Below are 20,696 nucleotides of genomic sequence, written 5' to 3'. Positions count from 1 at the left end.
TTTTGACTTCTGTTATTCACTAATCATATTTCACAAAACCTTAGCACCTCCCCACGAAAAGAATTCTGCCCAATAACATTGTAGAAAACCAAGTTTCTTCAGAAGACTGCTGCCATGATAGTTCATTACCCACCACATCTACCTACCCATTACCTTAAAAGTCTTACATCTGTGTGCAAAACCTTACTTCCTGTTGTCACATTTCTGTTGCACTTTTATATCAAATTTCCACCATTAAGGGTCCATTTTCTCTGCATCCCTCTAAAAGCAGCCTGCAGCTTTTGGTGGCTCCTTTCCCTATCACATCATGCCATGCCATCCACCAGTTCCCATCCAAAAGGAAAGAAGGGGAAAAAAACAAGGGGAAGAAGCACATAGAGAGAAAAACAAAGAGTTTAAAAAAAGAGAAGCATAAAAGAGAAAAAAAAGGAAGCAGCAAAGGAAAGAGAGAAACAGAAAGAAACACCTGCCACCCCCCCAAGAGTAAGATGAATCATGGAACAGGTACCAGCAAAACCGTTGAAACAGATAATGTAAATGGATCCAAGAGACAATGTATTAATATATAAAAACCTTAAGACTACATGCAGTTCCTGTCATCTTATTCATGATATGTTTCGATGTACACATTTATAATGGAAACTGTCGATGTAAAACTTGTCAGATTGTAATTACACCCGCCCCCCTGCAAAGATACTGCAGCACCGCCACTGGAAAAAGTGTAATTATAGTGCAACAAGTATATATAGGTAGTTTCCAATGTTCCCATTAAGCTGCGCGGCCACGCAGCGGTCTGGAGGTCCCGCGCAGGCTGCTTACCAGCTTTACAATGGAAAAAACGCACGTGCGGAAATTTGAATGGATCATACAGCCCATTAAAGGGGCCGTGCACCCAAAAAAAATTAGAGGGAACATTGGTAGTTTTCATTGTAAATGTGGACATAGGAATTTATATTTAAAAAGGACAGAATGTATGATTTCAAAATAGGGACCATAGAACATATATATCAGAAACGCTGCCTACGGAGGGCACGGACCATCATCAAAGACCCTACCCACCCCAGCCACAGTCTGTTCGCCCTCCTACCATCTGGAAGACGCTACAGATGCATTCGCACCCGTACGACCAGATTTAGGAACAGCTTCTTTCCCAGGGCTGTCATCCTACTGAACTCCACAAATAAACACTAAAGCCTGCACATCTGCCGATGCACTTTATTATGGTCATATTTATGCTACTATATATGTACAAATGTATGTTGAAATGTTTAAGTGTCCTAATCCAAATTGTACACTCTCGGGAGCCGCAAGCCTACATTTCGTTGTACTGCACTTGTGCACTAACAATGACAATAAAAGTTGATTTGATTTGATTTGATTATGTCTTCATTCCCTCTAACCCTTCCTCACCTGAAGACTACACTTGGTCTTAACTCTCAGTGTGTAATGCCAAAGGAGATCGGCTAGTTAGATATGTCTCTCAAAATGGTAGGAATTAAAGGCTATGAGGAGGAGGTAGCAGGTGGGTTTGATCATCCAAAAGGGACAAAGTGTTGGGCTTAATTGCTTCTTCCTGTTTCTGAAATTTCTTATATAAAGGAAGAAATGCATATTGGAATCTTCCCTGTTCTGACAGAATCAATCAAGAGTTATTGCTTGGTTATGTCCAAGGACCTTTAAAGTTAGTTTTTATTGCTGATTTAAAAATCCAGTTATTTGGATATTTTTTCAGTTTTTGGTTTTAGCATCAGTAAAGCAAAAATCAAGGATAAAGTCCAAAAAATCTGGATAAATTCAGAGAAAGTCAGTTTTTATTTTGAACATCAAGAAAACAAGCAAGAGACTAACAGGGTAGTTAAATGGCAACCCATATTATTTACACACCTCACGTATACCACTTTTATGGGCCTCAATGGCAGGTCCAAAAGTAATACAAGTGTCAACGATTACAATCTATTGTCAAGCTACTTTAGCAGTAAAATACATATACAGTATATATGAATGGACTATGTAGTGTAAAATGATGACTTCTAAAATGTATGCTTGAAGTAGTATATCACTGTAATGTATATACCTTTAAGGGGGGAACTATCTTTTACAGCTCATGTATACTGCAAGTACCGGCAGTGACCACACCTGTACATAACACTGAGTAGTAATCTGTACAGATCAGTTCCAGTGTGAGCCACGTTGAGTAAACACCTGTTGTACCATTCTCCTGCAGTCTGTGTCTTATTATACACAGACACAACATTGGCGACGAGGCAAGTTCGAACCTACTTGCAACTCTGCATCACCTCCCGGGGATTCGTTCCTGGAGATCAGTGGATTGGAGGTCAAGGCCAGAGACTCGGGTGTCGACCACGGGCAACCGTCCAGTCATCCAGCAGAGACTCAAGAATTGTGGGGGTGGCTGTCGAGAGCCAGGCTTGGCTTTCCAGTCGAGGTGGTCCAGCAAAACGGGCTGGCAACAGGTAGTGCGCAGACCCTTCCCGGACAGCGGCGGACTAGAGCCCGACCGAGCGGCACAGCAAAGGGCCGAACAGCGTCAACAGGGGAGAGAGAGGGCAGAGCGCACAGGGCGCAGCCGGTGTTCAGGGGCCGAGCAGCGTCGAAGAGAGGGAGAGAGAGACGCGCAGAAACCCGCGAGGCGCCACCATTGCCACGAGGACCGCCGAGAGCGGCGTTGGCAGCAGTGCAGGAGAAGCGCGCGAAACCTACAGGGCGCCGCCATTGCCACGAGAACCACCGGGAGCGGCGTTGGCAGCAGCGGGGGAGGAAGGAAAGCGCGGGAGACGCCATTTTAAGCCATTGGGAGATGCCATTTTAAATCACACCCAAAATGCCGAAGAGTGGCAGTATCACCGCATTTGACAATGAAGTCAAAGATTGGGCTACATATGTCGAACGAATAGAGGTATACTGCAAGGCAAATGAGGTGTCAGATGACAAGAAAGCGTCGGTATTGTTAAATTTAATGGGTGCAAAGACGTATGGTTTATTACGAAATCTAGTAACCCCAACGAAGCCAATGGAAAAGAGTTTTGAAGACATAGTAACGATACTACAGGAACATTTAAACCCCACACCGCTGCTGATAGCAGAAAGATTCAAGTTTCACAAACGGAACCAGCATAAGGATGAAAGCAATGCCGATTATTTAACAGAACTGCGCAAACTATCGAAACACTGCCAGTTTGGAGCGGGACTGGCAGATACCTTAAGGGACAAGTTTGTGTGTGGGCTTCAAAGTGAAGGAACCCAGAAACGGCTTTTATCTGAAAAGGACCTTACGCCAGAAAAGGCTTTCAGCATTGCGGTATCATATGAAGCAGCAGCATGGGGCGCTGCAGAGATACAACAGAGACCGCAAGAATATGGCACAAACGAAATGTCATATGGAACAGAGAAGTGCTATCGGTGCGGCAGAACAACACACGGCCAGAATGATTGCTGGTTCAAAGACAAAGTGTGCAGACAGTGTGGAAAAGTAGGACACATAGCACGAATCTGCAGGTCGGGAAAGAAAACCAGCAATAAGAAACCTACCAAAGAAAAGTACAAGAAGGTACATAAGATGACGGAGAATAGTTCAGACGAACAAAAGAGTGATAACGACTCCGAAAGCAGGGAACTGAGTTGTCTGAAACTACATAATGTGATCACAATGGAGGATCACCAAACCATTTGGGTCACTCTCAAGATAGCAGGAGTCCAGGTAAAGATGGAATTGGACACAGGATCAGCCCTAACAGTCATAAACCGACGGGACTACGAGCGGCTATTCTCACACATACCCTTGAGAGACACAAAAATTATTTTGAAGACGTACACGGGGCAAAAAGTCTACCCCAAAGGAAAAATAAGGGTGACCGTTATATATAACGGTAAGAAAACACCAAAACTAGACCTGTATGTATTGCAAGATGGAGGACCACCATTACTGGGACGTGAATGGGTCCGGAAAATACAACTGGATTGGCATTCCATACAGGCACTGACTGTGGCTGACAAAAAGGATGACGACGTCACACCTGGGCGACTGTCAAAGATCCTAACTGACGCGAAAGAAGTGTTCCAGCAAGGACTCGGAACACTAAAAGGCATGACAGCGACGATTAAAATTGAAGAAAACGCAAGCCCAAAATTTTTTAAGGCCAGACTGGTACCTTATGCGATCCGCCCAGCCGTCGAAACAGAGCTGGAGTGTCTGGAACGTTCAGGTGTACTGTCCAAGGTAGACTGGAGCGAGTGGGCTACACCCATCGTCCCTGTGATGAAAAAGTCGTTGAGCAGCATGCCTGGGGAACCAAGGAAGGTTCGCATCTGTGGGGACTTTAAGGTAACAGTGAACCCGGTCCTTCATACCATACAATATCCACTTCCGCGGATTGAAGATACTTTCGCCTCGTTATCTGGAGGGAAACGCTTCACTAAGATTGATCTGGCCCAGGCATATCTGCAAATGGAGGTAGAAGAAGCATCAAAAAAATACCTCACAATCAACACCCATAAAGGTCTCTACCAATACAACCGGCTGGTATTCGGGGTAGCATCAGCTCCGGCTATTTGGCAAAGGGCAATGGAGCAAGTCCTGCAAGGGATCCCAGGGACCCAGTGTTATTTGGACGACATCCTGGTCACAGGCGAAAATGACAGTGATCACCTTGCCAACCTGGAGCAGGTGCTCACTAGATTGCAGGAATATGGGCTCCGAGCTAACCGCCCCAAATGCGAGTTTTTTAGAAAACAGATCTCGTATTGTGGTCACGTTATCGATAAAGAGGGGTTACATAAGCCCCAGAGAAGATTGAGGCAGCAGTCAAGGCTCCAGCACCGGAAAATGTGTCACAACTGAGGTCGTTCCTCGGGCTGGTAAACTACTACCATAAGTTCTTGCCAAATTTGTCTACAATACTACTCCCACTGAACACCCTACTGCAAACTGGGGAGCCATGGAAGTGGAGTGACGAATGTAGACAAGCTTTCCAGAAGAGCAAAACACTAATCACATCAAAAGAGGTATTGGCCCATTACAACCCAGCATTACCAATTCGGTTGGCATGTGATGCGTCACCCTACGGCATTGGAGCGGTGCTGTCGCACAAATTCTCGAACGGCTCAGAGAGGCCAATAGCCTTTGCGTCACGATCACTAACCTCAGCCGAGCGTAACTACGCCCAGATTGACAGGGAGGCCCTCAGCCTAGTGTGGGGAGTGAAAAAGTTCAATCACTATCTGCACGGGCAGAAATTCACCTTACTGACTGATCACCAGCCTCTTGTCTCCATTTTTAATCCGAAGAAGGGCGTTCCGGTGATGACGGCGCAACGACTACAAAGATGGTCACTTTTTCTAGGGGCGCACCACTATGAGATTGAATATAAGGGCACGAAACAGCATAGAAATGCTGATGGGCTATCGCGCCTGCCACTGCCTACTGCGGAGGAAGCACCAGCAGTGGATCCTGTCGAAATATTCCATTCGACTATAGTTGAATACTGTAGTGTATGTACCTTTTAAGGGGAGAACTACTTTTTACAGCTCCTGTATACTGTAGTACCGGCAGTGACCACACCTGTATATAAACCCTGAGTAGGGATCTGTACTGTTAGTTTTAGAGTAACCCTCACCCAGTAAACACCTGTTGATTGTTCCTCTGCAGTCTCTGTCTATTTATTGAAGGACATCATACCTCAAGGTACACGGATTTAACAAATACCTACCGGTAACTAACGCTTGTATCGAAAAGGAAACCCGAAATGACCCGACACTGTCTCGGGTATATGATTTGACGGTGAAGGGATGGCCAGCACATGGCGACTCACTGTTGCCAGCATTCTCGACAAGGAGAGAACAGCTGTCAGTGTGCCGGGGGACCTTGATGTGTGGATCCCAAGTGGTAATTCCACCCAAGTTAAGGGATAGAGTGCTCAATGAGCTTCATGAGGGTCATCTGGGAGGGGTAAAAATGAAAAGCCTAGCCAGGGCTTATGTGTGGTGGCCGGGAATCGATAAACAAATCGAGGACCTGACCAAGAGCTGCTCAGGATGCCAGAAAGTCCAAAATGCACCACCACAGGCCCCTCTACACCCATGGGAGTGGCCCTCATCTCCATGGCAACGGGTGCATATTGATTTTGCTGGTCCATTCATGGACTCAATGTTTTTAATAGCCGTGGATGCGCACTCGAAATGGCCTGAGGTCATCAAAATGTCCTCCACCACCACGGAGAAAACGATTGCAGTCCTACGGACCATTTTTGCCAGGAATGGCTTGCCAGAACAGATTTGCTCCGACAACGGACCACAGTTTATGTCCGAAGAGTTCCAGAGGTTCTTGAAAAAGAATGGGGTAAGTCATTACACATCCGCCCCGTATCATCCAGCCACAAATGGATTGGCTGAGAGGTTCGTACAAACCTTTAAGAAGGCAATAAAGGCTATGTACAATGACAACATTCCGCTGCAGCACAAGGTGGACAATTTCCTGTTCGCCTACCGGAATGCGACACATGCAGTCACCAACCAGGCCCCAGCCATGATGTTCTTTAACCGAAGGTTAAGATCTCGCCTGGATTTGCTCAGCCCAAACGTACGAAGAGATGTTGAGAGTAAGCAATTCCAGCACATCCATGAGAAGCCAACAAGGAGCTTCAATGTAGGGCAACCAGTCTTGGCCCGCGACTACCGAACAGAAAAATGGCAGCCAGGAACGATATGCACATGGCAGGGCCTACTAATATACACAGTGGACGTTGGGGAGAGCATCATGAGATGCCATGCTGACCAGATCCTAGAGTCACAGGAACAAGTCAACCCCATGCCTCGCCCATACGTACCTGGTGATGAACCCGACGTACAGGTCGCATCTACCCCAGAAACAGTATCATTGGAAGCTGATGAACCAACCGACGACAGGGGGCCAGAATCGCCTCCGCACCAAGAGCAAGACACTCGGGAGAGGCGCTATCCAGAAAGGATCAGGAAGCCTCCCCAAAGACTAAATATATAAATAGACTATTTTCAGCTAATGTTGCATGTTAAAAGTGTTAATTGTAATTAGTTTGATATTTAATTGTTAAATGAGTGTTATGGTACTGTTAATCTAAAAGGGGAGGAATTGTAATGTATATACCTTTAAGGGGGGAACTATCTTTTACAGCTCATGTATACTGCAGTACCGGCAGTGACCACACCTGTATATAACACTGAGGAGTAATCTGTACAGATCAGTTCCAGTGTGAGCCACATTGAGTAAACACCTGTTGTACCGTTCTCCTGCAGTCTGTGTCTTATTACACACAGACACCACTATAGCATCATGAAGCACATTTATTTTTAAAGTCTGATAATTATGAAATAGTTGATGCTAAAGTTTCATAGCAGCATGTGCTATGAGTAGTATACTGCAATTACTATATACATTGCATTCACTTTGTTTATAATTACTCTTGGAATGGGGACAATACTGGCAAGGCAATATTTATTGCTCTGAGGGCATTACGAGTCAAGTACATAGGGCTGGATTTTACGAACCTTGGCAGGTCCGTGGCGGGCGACGTTGGTGGGAGGTCCTGACCCCGCTGCTGTCTCTTTCCTGCTGTGTAAAATGAATTTCCCGATTGGGCTTGTTAAGCCTGCTCAGTGCGTTTCCCAGCCATTTAGAGGAAGCAGGTCTGGTGATGTCATTTGATGACACATCATCAGCTGGTTTCCTTAAAGGGACAATGGCCAACTTCAATTTGACATTTGTGCTGTCAGTGTTCTACGGCACCGAGGTGCTGCAAACACTGACAAGCACTGCACAGAGGTGCAGGGCTGCACCCAGGCTCTCACATCACTCACTCCATATGCCTATGGAGGGAGTCACAGCACACAGGGTGGTCGTCTTCCCTTCCCATGGGCGGGGATGACCTCCCTAGGAGATCAACACAACCTGGTTGTACATTGCAGAGGAGGACACATGCAGGGATGTGGTCAGGAGGACCTGGGTGCAGTGCCACAAACGTTTCAATGATCTCAGTAGATTACGAAACGTTAGTATTAAGCCACACTCAACCTCATCCTGTTGTGCCACTCATCACATCCCTATCACTCTGCCTTCCCTACCCTACTCCTGCACATCCTCAACTTACCTTGCACCTCCACCCATCCCGCTCTATCTACATTATCACATCCCCATCTCACAAGGCAGCCCTCATACTCACCTTCATCCTAATGCAATCTTACCAACTAACAACACACAAGGGTAGGCACTTGGGTGTTTTATCCAATGTTCATGACAAGTTTCTGTTAATGTGCTGTCAAACATTAAAACCTTTATTTTCAACACTTTGCGTTCTTGGACAGATTTGTGTGCACCTTTGGAAGTGGTTTAGTGAGTTGCAGTGAATGGTGAGACATAACGGTACCCCTGTAATGGTGATGAGTGTGAAAGGAATGCCTTGGGCATTGTAGGGATGCTTTATGGTGTTGGTGTGGGGTGGTGCCAACCTGGCGCATCATGTGGCAGCCAAGGTGTACAGCGTCAAGTGAAGTAAATCTGGTTATGGTGAGGCCATCCCTGGCCTCCCTGCAGCAATGTGGTCGGGTGCTTGTGCCCTGTGCAGAATCAGTTGATTGTGGAGAAGGTTGGTGTTAGATCCGGGTATCCTAATGTGGTGTCCTTCAATAATCAGACAAAGACTGCAGGGAATGATCAACAGGTGTTTAGTGAATGAGGTTCAAACTGCAACTGACTGCACAGATCACTACTCAGGGTTTATATACAGGTGTGGTCACTGCCGGTACTACAGGATACAGGAGCTGTAAAAAGTAGTTCTCCCCCTTAAAAGGTACATACACTACAATTCCTCCCCTTTTAGATTAACAGTACCATAACACTCATTTAACAATTAAATATCAAACTAATTACGATTAAAACTTTTAACATGCAACATTAACTGGAAATAGTCCATTTATAAATTCAGTCTTTGGGGAGGCTTCCTGATTCTTTCTGGATAACGCCTTTCCCGAGTGTCTCGCTCTTGGTGCGGAGGCGATTCTAACACCCTGTCGTCAGTTGATTCATCAGCTTCCAATGCTATTGTTTCTGAGGTAGATGCGACCTGTACGTTGGGTTCCTCACCAGGCACGTATGGCCGAGACATGGGGTTGACTCGTTCCTGTGACTCTAGGATCTGGTCAGCATGGCGTCTCACAATGTTCTCCTCAACATCCACTGTGTACATTAGTGGCCCCTGCCGTGTGCAGATCGTTCATGGTTGCCATATCTCTGTTCGGTAGTCATGGGCCAAGACTGGTTGCCCTACATTGAAGCTCCTTGTCGGCTTCTCATTGATGTGCTGGAATTGCTTATTTTCAACATCTCTTCGTACATTTGGTCTGAGCAAATCCAGACGACATCTCAACCTTCGGTTAAAGAACATCATGGCCGGGGCCTGGTTGGTGACTGCATGTGTCGCATTTCTGTAGGCTAACAGGAAATTGTCCACCTTATGCTGCAGTGGAATGTCGTCATCGCACATGGCCTTTACTGCTTTTTTAAAGGTTTGTACGAACCTCTCAGCCAATCCATTTGTGGCTGGATGATACGGGGCGGATGTGTAATGCCTTACCCCATTCCTTTTCATAAATCTTCGAAACTCTTCGGACACAAACTGTGGTCCGTTATCAGAGCAAATCTGCTCTGGCAAGCCGTTCCTGGCAAAAATGGTCCGTAGGACTGCAATAGTTTTCTCCGTGGTGGTGGAGGACATTTTGATCACCTCAGGCCATTTCGAGTGTGCATCCACGGCTATTAAAAACATTGAGTCCATGAATGGACCAGCAAAATCAATATGCACCTGTTGCCATGGAGATGAGGGCCACTCCCATGGGTGTAGAGGGGCATGTGGTGGTGCATTTTGGACCTTCTGGCATCCTGAGCAGCTCTTTGTCAGGTCCTCGATTTGCTGATCAATCCCCGGCCACCACACATAAGCCCTAGCAAGGCTTTTCATTACCACCCCTCCCAGATGACCTTCGTGAAGCTCATTGAGCACTCTCTCCCTTAACTTGGGTGGAATTACCACTCGGGATCCACACATCAAGGTCCCCTGGCATACTGACAGCTGTTCTCTTCTGGATGAGAATGCTGGCAACAGTGAGTCGCCATGTGCTGGCCATCCCTTCACCATCAAATCATATACCCGAGACAGTGTCGGGTCATTTCGGGTCTCCTTCTCTATGCCAGCGTTAGTTACTGGCAAGCATTCAATTATAGTCGAATGAAATATTTCGACAGGATCCACTGCTGGTGCTTCCTCCGCAGTAGGCAGTGGCAGGCGTGATAGCCCATCAGCGTTTCCATGCTGTTTCGTGCCCTTATACTCGATATCATATTGGTGCGCCTCTAGAAAAAGGGACCATCTTTGTAGCCGTTGCACAGTCATCATCGGAACGCCCTTCTTTGGATTAAAGATGGAGACAAGTGGTTGGTGGTCAGTCAGCAAGGTGAACTTCTGCCCGTGCAGATAGTGATTGAACTTTTTCACTCCCCACACTAGGTTGAGGGCCTCCCTGTCAATCTGGGCGTAGTTACGCTCGGCTGAGGTTAGTGACCGAGACGCAAAGGCTACTGGCCTCTCCGAGCCGTCCGGGAATTTGTGCGACAGCACCGCTCCAATGCCATAGGGTGATGCATCACACACCAACCGAATTGGTAGCGCTGGGTTGAAATGAGCCAACACCTCTTTCGATGTGATCAATGCTTTGCTCTTCTGGAAAGCTCGTTTACATTCGTCACTCCACTTCCATGGTACCCCCGTTCGCAGTAGGGTGTTCAGTGGGTGTAGTACGGTAGACAAATTCGGCAAGAACTTATGGTAGTAGTTCACCAGCCCGAGGAACGACCTCAGTTGTGACACATTTTCCGGTGCTGGAGCCTTGACTACTGCCTCAATCTTTTCAGGGGACTTATGTAACCCCTCTTTATCAATAACGTGGCCACAATACGAGATCTGCTCCTGGAAAAACTCGCATTTGTGGCGATTAGCTCGGAGCCCATATTCCTTCAATCTAGTGAGCACCAGCTCCAGGTTGGCGAGGTGATCACTGTCATTTTCGCCCGTGACCAGGATGTCGTCCAAATAACACTGGGTCCCTGGAATCCCTTGCAGGACTTGTTCCATTGCCCTTTGCCAAATAGCCGGAGCTGATGCTACCCCGAACACCAGCCGGTTGTATTGGTAGAGACCTTTATGAGTGTTGATCGTGAGGTACTGTTTCGAGGCTTCTTCTACCTCCATTTGCAGGTACGCCTGGGCCAGATCAATCTTAGTGAAGCGTTTCCCTCCAGATAGCGAGGCGAAAATATCTTCAATCCGTGGAAGCGGACATTGTACAGTGTGAAGGACTGGGTTCACTGTCACCTTAAAGTCCCCACAGATGCGAACCTTCTTTGGTTCCCCAGGCGTATTAGTCAACGACCTCTTCATTACAGGAATGATGGGTGTAGCCCAGTCGCTCCAGTCCACTTTCGACAGTACTCCTGAACGTTCCAAACCTTCCAGCTCTGCTTCGACGGCTGGGCGGATCGCATAAGGTCTGGCCTTAAAAAACTTTGGGCTTGCATTTTCCTGTATTTTGATCATCGCTGTTATGCCTTTTAATGTTCCGAGTCCCTGCTGGAACACTTCTTGTGCGTCAGTTAGCATTTTTGACAATCGTCCAGGTGTGATGTCGTCATCCTTTTTGGCATCTACAGTCAGTGCTTATATGGAATGCCAATCTAGCTGTATCTTCCGGATCCATTCACGTCCTAGTAGTGGTGGTCCTCCATCTGGCAATACATATAGGTCCATTTTTGGTGTTTCCTTGCCGTTATATATAACGTTCACCCTTATTTTTCCTTTGGGGTAGACTTTTTGCCCTGTGTACGTCTTCAAGACAATCTTTGTATCTCTCAAGGGTATATGTGAGAATAGCCGCTTGTAGTCCCTTCGGTTTATGACTGTTAGGGCTGAGCCTGTGTCCAATTCCATTTTCACTTGGACTCCTGCTATCTTGAGCATGACCCAGATAGTTTGGTGATCCTCCGTTTTGATCACATTATGTAGTTTCAGACAACCCAGCTCCTTGCTTCCGGAGTCTGTATCACTCTTCTGTTCGTCTGAACTACTCTCCGTCACCTTATGTACCTTCTTGTACTTCTCCTGTGGAGATTTCTTGCTGCTGGTTTTCTTTCCCGACCTGCAGACTCTTGCTATGTGTCCTACTTTTACACACTGTCTGCACACTTTGTCCTTGAACCAGCAATCATTATGGTCGTGTGTTCTGCCACAGCGATAGCACTTCACTGTTCCGTATGACATTTCATTTGTGCCATATTCTTGCGGCCTCCGTTGTATCTCTGCAGCGCCCCATGCGGCTGCTTCGTGTGATACTGCCATGCTGAAAGCCTTGTCCAGCGTAAGATTCTTTTCTGATAGAAGCCGTTTCTGGGTTCCTTCACTTTGAAGCCCACACACAAACTTGTCCCTTAAAGTATCTGCTAGTCCCGTTCCAAACTGGCAGTGTTTCGATAGCTTGCGCAGTTCCGTTAAATACTCAGCATTACTTTCATCTTTATGCTGGTTCCTTTTGTGAAACTTAAATCTTTCTGCTATCAGCAGCGGTGTGGGGTTTAAGTGGTCCTGTAGGATTGACACTATGTTTTCAAAACCCTTTTCTACTGGCTTCTCTGGGGTTACTAGGTTTCGTAGTAAGCCATAAGTTTTTGCACCCATTGAATTCAACAATACCAACGCTTTCTTGTCATCTGGCACTTCATTCGCCTTGCAGTATACTTCTATGCGTTCGACATATGTCGTCCAATCTTCGACTTCATTGTCAAACGCTGTGATACTGCCACTCTTCGGCATTTTTGTGTGTGGTTAGACTGGCTTAAAATGGCGTCTCCCGCGCTTTCCTTTCTTCCCCGCTGCGGCTTAAAATGGCGTCTCCCGCGCTTTCCTTTCTTCCCTGCTGCGGCTTAAAATGGCGCCTCCCGCGCTTTCCTTTCTTCCCCGCAGCGGCTTAAAATGGCGTCTCCCGTGCTGCTGCCAACGCCGTTCTCGGCGGTCCTCCTGGCAAATGGCAACGCCCTGTGGGTTTCGTGCGCTGCTCCTGCGCTGCTGCCAATGTCGCTCTCTGCGGTCCTCATGGCAATGGCAGCGCCTCGCGTTTTCCTGCGCGCCTCTCTCCCCCGTTGACGCTGCTCGGCCCCTGAACACCGGCTGCGCTCTGCTCTCTCTCGCTTCTCTCCCCCGTTGACCCCGCTCGGTCCTGAACACCGGCTGCGCTCTGCTCTCTCTTGTTGACGCTGCTCGGCCCTTTTCTGTGCCGGTCGGTCGGCTCTAGCCGCCGCTGTCCGGGAAGGGTCTGCGCAGTACCTGTTGCCAGCCCGTTTCACTGGACCACCGTGGCTGGAAAGCCAAGCCTGGCCCTCGACAGCCTCCCCTGCGATGCCCGTGCTTCTGGACTCGACCTCCTTCCACTGTTCTCCAGGAGCGAATACCTGGGAGGTGATGCAGAGTTGCAGGTAGGTTCGAATCTTCTCGTCGCCAATGTTAGATCCGGGTATCTTAATGTTGTGTCCTTCAATAATCAGACAAAGACTGCAGGGAACGATCAACAGGTGTTTACTGAATGAGGTTCAAACTGCAACTGACTGTACAGAGCACTACTCAAGGTTTATATACAGGTGTGGTCACTGCCGGTACTACAGGATACAGGAGCTGTAAAGAGTAGTTCTCCCCCTTAAAGCTACATACACTACAGTTGGTGTTGGTGCTGCTGGCGTGCCTGGTGCTGCTGTTGTTGGGGCTGATCGTGGTAGGATTCTGAGGACCAAATTCAGAGCGTTTCAATGGCACCCATGCTGAAGGAATAGATGCCAGGTGAAGTAGAGATGACAGGAGCGATCTGTCAATGATGAGAGAAGTAATGAGGTCAGACTGGATGGAGACTTGTGTAAAGACTTGCAGCATTCTGAATCTGTAGTAAAAATGCAGTTTAGAGAAGCTAGTGGTTAAGGGAACATTTCTCAATCAGCTTTGACTTGACATTTGAAGCTGTCAACTCATCAGCTGATTCAATGGCCAATGACCTGCCGCCTCAGCTTCACAGACAAGGTCTAGGCACAACTGGAAACCTGTGGGCGACCTGTCAAATTCAAAAATCTGGGGAAAAAACCATTGTTAAGTGACTGTAAACAAGCCACTAATGATTTTAATTGCCTCCCCAGCCACTGCGTGTCGAGTCTGCTCAGCACTGACACACTCAACATTTGGTAAAGGCGCATGGCGGCGGGTTCCTGACACGCTGGGGGGAAAAAAACACTTTCCCACCCAACCTGCCACCGATCGCACCTGCTGATCCCCCCTCCACCCGCCGCAAAGTCCAGCCCATAGTATGGGACTGAAGTCATAGGCAGACGGTGGCAAATCCCTTAGTAAATCAGTTGGATTTTTTCTACAATCTGGTGGCTTTTGTCATCATTTCATCTGGTGCTAGGCCACAAATTACAAGCTTTATTAAATCCAATTTCACAACTTACTATGATAGGATTTGAATACATGACTTCTGCGTAACTCATCATAACCACTAGGCTACCATACATTAATAACATAGCTGTAGTCGTTACAGAGACTCTTCAGTGTCCACCCTGACATTAAGGATGCAATGTGTGTGCATCTCCGGACCTGAGCTTTGGTTTTAAAAAAATGGGAGATTTCAGGAGTTTTCCCCTCAAATTCAGGAAGAAATCAATTTATATGGATTCACCACCCCAAAAAATCTAGGAATTTATTGGTGAGAATCAGTAGAAACTGATTTTAAAGGTCCCTAGTTATAAGTGCTGTAAGGATTGCACACATTTGCTAGCTAATTAAGAGTCATAACGGCACAAAAGCCTATCTAGTCCGTGTCAGCTCTCTGCAGAGCAATCCAGTCAGTCCCATTCCCCCGCTCTATCCCCGTAGCCCTACAAGTTTATTTCCCTCAAGTGCCTATCCAGTCTCCCCTTGAAAACATTGAGTGTCTCCGCTTCCACCACTTCCGTCGGCAGCGAGTTCCAGGTCCTCACCACTCGCTGCGTAAAAAAGTTTTTCCTCATATCCCCCCTGTATCTTTTGCCCAAAAGCTTAAATCTGTGTCCCCTAGTCCTTGTACTAGCAACTAGTGGGAACAGCCTTTCCCCGTCTAGCCGATCCAAACCAGTCATAATCTAGTACACCTCTATCAAATCACCCCTCAACCTCCGTTGCTCTAATGAAAACAAATCCAGCTTCTCCAACCTGTCCTTGTAGCTAAGATCCCCCATCCCCGGAACCATTCTGGTAAATCTCCTCTGCACCCTCTCAAGGACCTTCACATCTTTCCTAAAGTGTGGTGACCAGAACGGGATGCAATACTCCAGTTGTGGCCTAACCAGCGCTTTATAAAGATTCAGCATAACTTCTCTACTTTTGTACTCAATACCTCTATTTATGAAACCCAAGATCCCACATGCTTTGCTAACCACTCTCTCAATATGTCCTGCCATCTTCAGGGACCTATGCACATTAACTCCCAGGTCCCTCTGTCTCCGCACACTCTTTAAAACTGTGCCATTAAGTGTATATTGCCTCTCCCTGTTCCTTCTGCCAAAATGCATCACCTCATACTTCTCTGTATTAAATTCCATCTGCCACTTGTCTGCCCATTCTGATGGCCTTTCTATGTCCTGTTGCAGTTGATTGGTATCATCCTCACTCTTTGCCACACCCCCATGTTTGGTGTCATCGGCAAATTTAGAAATTCGACTTTGTACTCCAATATCCAGGTCATTTAAAAAAAAAAATTGTTTATGGGATGTGGGCATTGGTGGCAAGGCCAGCATTTCTTGCCCATCCCTAGTTGCCCTTGAGAAGGTGGTGGTGAGCCGCCTTCTTGAACCACTGCAGTCCGTGTGGTGATGATACTCCCACAGTGCTGTTAGGGAGGGAGTTCCAAGATTTTGACCCAGCGATGATGAAGGATCGGCGATATACTTCTAAGTCAGGATGGTGTGTGACTTGGAGGGAAACTTGGAGGTGGTGGTGTTTCCAAGCGCCTGCTGCCCTTGTCCTTCTAGGTGGGGAGGTGGTTAGACTCTCGCTTGTTGGAGATAGTCATTGCCTGGCACTTCTGTGGCACGAATGTTACCTGCCACTTATCAGCCCAAGCCTGAACGTCGTCCAGGACTTGTTGCATGCAGGCATGGAATGCTTCATTATCTGAGGAGTTGTGAATGGCGCTGAACACTGTTTATATATATCAAAAAAAGCAGTGGCCCCTGCACTGACCCTTGGGGAACACCACTGTCTACCATCCTCCCGTATGAAAAACAGCCATTTACCACAACTTGCTGTTTTATGTCCTTAAGCCAATTCTTTATCCAAGCTGCCACTGACCCAACTATTCCATGAGCCTCAATTTTGTTAAACAACCTTTTATGTGGTACTTTGTCAAACGCCTTCCTAAAATCCATGTAGATAACATCCATTGCATTCCTTTCATCGATCCTCCCTGTTACTTCATCAAAAAGTTCAATTAGGTTAGTCAAACATGATCTGCCTTTTACAAATCCATGTTGGCTCTCCTTAATTAGCTTAAACCTCTCCAAGTGCCCATTAATTTTTTTCCTTGATTATTGTTTCTAAAACTTTAGCCACCACTGATGTTAAACTGACCGGCCAGTAGTTACTAGGATTGTCCTTACACCCTTTCTTGAACAATGGTGTCACACCTCTAAGCATATAACACCTTCTTTGTCGCTAATAGGCCCCACTCCGCCTCTTACTACCCATTTACTGTTAACATGCCGGTAGAAGATTTTTGGGTTCCCTTTTATGTTAACCGCCATTCTACTCTCATATTCTCTCTTTGTCAATCTTATTTTCATCTTCACTTCCCCTCTCAACTTATTGTATTTGGTCTGGTCCTCCCTTGAAAAAGTCACCTGACATGCACCATAAACCCTCTATTTTTTGTTTCATCATCTTCTCTATCTCCCTCGTCATCCAAGGAGCCCTTGCTTTCATTCCCTTACCCTTCCCTCTTGTTGGAATGTACCTAGCCTGTACTTGGAACATCTCCTCCTTAAAGACCACCCATTGTTCCGTTACAGTTTTCCCCGTCAGTCTTTTGGTTCCATTTTACCCTGGCTAGATCCTTTCGCATCCCATTGAAGTTAGCCCTATTCCAGTTTAGAAGTTTCACTCTAAATTGTTCCTTGCTCCTCTCCATTGCTAATCTAAATCTTATGATACGATGATCACTCGTACCCAAGTCTTCTCCCACAGACACTTGGTCGACCTGGCGCACCTATTCCCCAGCACCAGATCCAGCAATGCCTCCTTCCTAGTTGGGCCAAGAACATACTGGTCATGGAAATTCTCCTGAATACATTTCAGAAATTCCTCCCCCTCCTTTCCCTTTACCCTAGCATTATCCCAATCGATATTTGGGTATTTAAAGTCCCCCAATACCACTCTATAGCTCTTGCATATCTCTGCGATTTCCCTGCAGATTTGCTCCCCTACCTCCCTCTCACTATTTGGAGGCCTATAGACTACCCCCAATAGCGTGATCATTCCCTTTTTACTCCTCAACTCTAACCAAATGGATTCTGTCCTAGTCCCCTCAAGAACATCCTCCCTTTCCAACACTACAATGTCTTCCTTAATCAGCACTGCCACCCCACCTCCCTTTTTTCCTTCCCTATTTTTTCTGAACCCCTTGAACTCTTGAATATTAAGTGCCCAGTCCTCACCGTTTTTAAGCCACGTTTCCGTTATTGCCACGACATCATATTGCCACACGGCTAATTGTGCTTGTAGCTCACCAACCTTATTCGCCACACATTATGTGTTTACATACATGCATTCTAAACCCATTTTTGAATTTTTCATCGTCCTTTTTAGTGCCAATTAAGCCACTGTATAAACTGTTTCCTTGAAATTAATTCACTACAAGGAGCATATTATAAATTATGCTTGTTACAAATAAAAATCTTGTGACTTAAATGCAACAAATTAATTTCCCTTTTGTCCAATTACATTTTGGTAGCAAAGGACTCTATTAAGTAAAACCAAATTATCTCCTTTTTGCATATGATGCAAAAGCCAGGAATAATCATAATTGACATAGGGTTTTCTTCATTAGGTGGTTAAAAGGAACAGAATATCTACAAGAAATGTGAATATTACCTGGGTGTAATGTCCACACATTTTCTTTGGTTTGCAGGTGTTTGTACTGTAATCATAATTAGCCACTTCCTCACCCCATGCTTTAATAGCACGCTTGGCATTAAAACTGCCCGTTGAAACAAAAATGTTTTCTCCTATAGGGGAGAAGGTTGGATGCACTATTCCTTTCTTTTGCAGGCTTGGATTATGTTTGAACTGGCAAGTTCTGCTCCATGCTCTTGCAGATTTAGCAAGAGCTTCATCCCAGGTCTAGATTTATAAACAGAAAAATAACAATGCTGTAACATTTCTGCACTAAGTGACTCCTCTGCCATGGTGGAATCAACCTCCATCTCAACTAAGAAATATCCTTTCTTCTGAATTCATTGCCCTCCTAGCCTCCCTAAACCTTTCCCTTCAAAGAATCTCGCCTATCCATAATCACGGCCAGTCCCTTGACCATGTTATCTCCCGTGGGACCTCTATTCCCATAGTCTCAATCACTGACAAGCAATGTTCCCCCTAACTTTTTATGAGCCACACGGCCCCTTTAACAGGCTGCGCGGCCCACTCAAATCTCTGCGTATGTGTGTTTTTTTGCATTGTGAAGCCGGTTCGCCAACTGTGCGGGACCTCAAGACGGCTGTGCGGCCTTAAAGGCAACATTGCTGACAGAAGGCTATCTCCAACAGCTTCCTTGTATTCCTCACCATCCACATCCCTTACCCGCTTTAAACCCCACTTCCTTCTGCGTTCACCTGGCAAAAAACTCCCAAGTCACATTTTCAAACTCCAAACACCCTAGGTTTTGACCTATCATTTCCACAATATTTTTGCAGTCATAAATTTGCTCAACAAACTTCCTCACCTCCACCTTTGAGGCCCTTGTCAGCAGCAAAACCTTTACTCTCTCATATCCTGGTCATTCCCCAGGTACAGGTCCAAAGGGCGCCGACTTGAACGTGCCTGGTTTAGCCATTGATCACCAGATCTAAATGGACTACATCAAGTGCTATTGAGTCTCGCTCTCCTCTGCCAAAACCCCCTAATACTCCAGGAACATCCTGGAGAACAAATATATCCCAGCTTCTTTTCTGTACTACAAACCATCGCGTTAAACCTATCTTCCATGCCCTCTCCACCCTCACCTCCAAGAACAAGTGCGAGGAGCTCAAAGACTTCTTTGTCACTAAGATTGACACCATCTGTTCAGCTGCCTCTACTACTCCCCCCTATCCTAGTCCTGAACTCACATCTCTCTTTAGTTACTCTCCTCTCTTCTCTCGGCTCTTCTAGTCCATGAGATCCACCTCTTGTTCCCTTGACCCCCTTTCCACTTAGCCGGTGACCACCCAACTTCCCTTCCTGGCCCCCATCTTACATGGTTCCCTCTGCTTCGTTACTGCCACCCTCCCTTTCAAAGCCAGCATCATCATCCCTCCTCAAAAAATACACCCTTGACCCGTCTTTGCAATCTACTGCCCTATCTCCAACCTCCCTTTCCCCTCCTTGAATAAGTTGTAACCTCCCAAATCCATGCCCATCTTTTCGCAACCCCCTACTTGAATCTCTCCAATCAGGTTTCCACCCCTGCCACAGCACTGAAATGGCCCTAATCAAAATCACAAATTACATCTTTTGCTACTCTAATTCTGGTGCATTATCTCTCCTCAACCTCTCTGTAGCATTTGACAAAGTTGATCACACCATACTTCTCCAATGTTTCTCCTCCATTGTCCAGCCCAGTGGGATTGCCGTCACTTCGTTCCACTCTTGCCTATTCAATCGTAGCCAGAGCATCTCCAGCAATGGTTTCTCTTTCTGCCCTGCACCGTTACCTTTGGAATCCCCCAAGGATCTATCCTTGGCCCCTCTTCCACATGCTGCCGTATAGCGACATGCGCTCAGCTCTCCTGACCCCTCCACTGCCTCTGTGTTAGTAGACGACTACCTGTTGAACATCCATTCCTGGATGAGCCACAATTTCCTCCAGTTAAACATTGGGAAGATCGACACCATTGTCTCCATAACCTTTCTACCAATTCCATCCGCTACCCCAACCAATGTCTCAGCCTGAACTAGATTGTTTGTAGCTTCTCCACCCTATTCAACCCTGCACTGAGCTTCTGGCCCCATAACTTCGCCATCACACTGACCAGCTAGTTCCACCTTTGTAACATTGCCTGCATCCCCCCTACCTCAGCCCATCTGCTTCTGGAATCCTTATCCATGCGTTTGTAACCTCCAGATTCGACTATTCCAATGCTCTCCTGGCCGGTCATACATCCTCTATATACTTCAGCTAATCCAAAACTCTGCTGCCCTTATCCTATTCCAGATCTTTTATCATCCCTGTACTCGCTGGCCTGCTTTGGCTTCATGTTCCCCAACAACTCAAATAAAAAAATTTCATCCTGATGTTTAAATTCTTTCGTAGCCTCACCCGTCCTTATTTCTCTAACC

General features: G+C 46.5%; 1 protein-coding gene across 1 annotated transcript in view; it reads right to left on the bottom strand.

Annotated features, from left to right (window-relative positions):
- The window catches only part of LOC147106421 (GLIPR1-like protein 1), a 95,835-nt gene that overhangs the window by 10,888 nt on the left and 64,251 nt on the right, over positions 1-20,696 (bottom strand). Inside the window, exon 2 of the mRNA XM_086009519.1 lies at positions 18,255-18,503. Within this exon, the coding sequence (XP_085865645.1) occupies positions 18,255-18,503 (249 nt within the window). The remainder of the gene's footprint in view (positions 1-18,254; positions 18,504-20,696) is intronic.

This window comes from Somniosus microcephalus, chromosome 16 (assembly GCF_052327205.1).
Source record: "Somniosus microcephalus isolate GS21.2 chromosome 16, FLI_Smic_1.0, whole genome shotgun sequence".
NCBI classification, from domain to species: Eukaryota; Metazoa; Chordata; class Chondrichthyes; order Squaliformes; family Somniosidae; genus Somniosus; species Somniosus microcephalus.
This window is presented reverse-complemented; position numbering and strand designations above follow the sequence as displayed.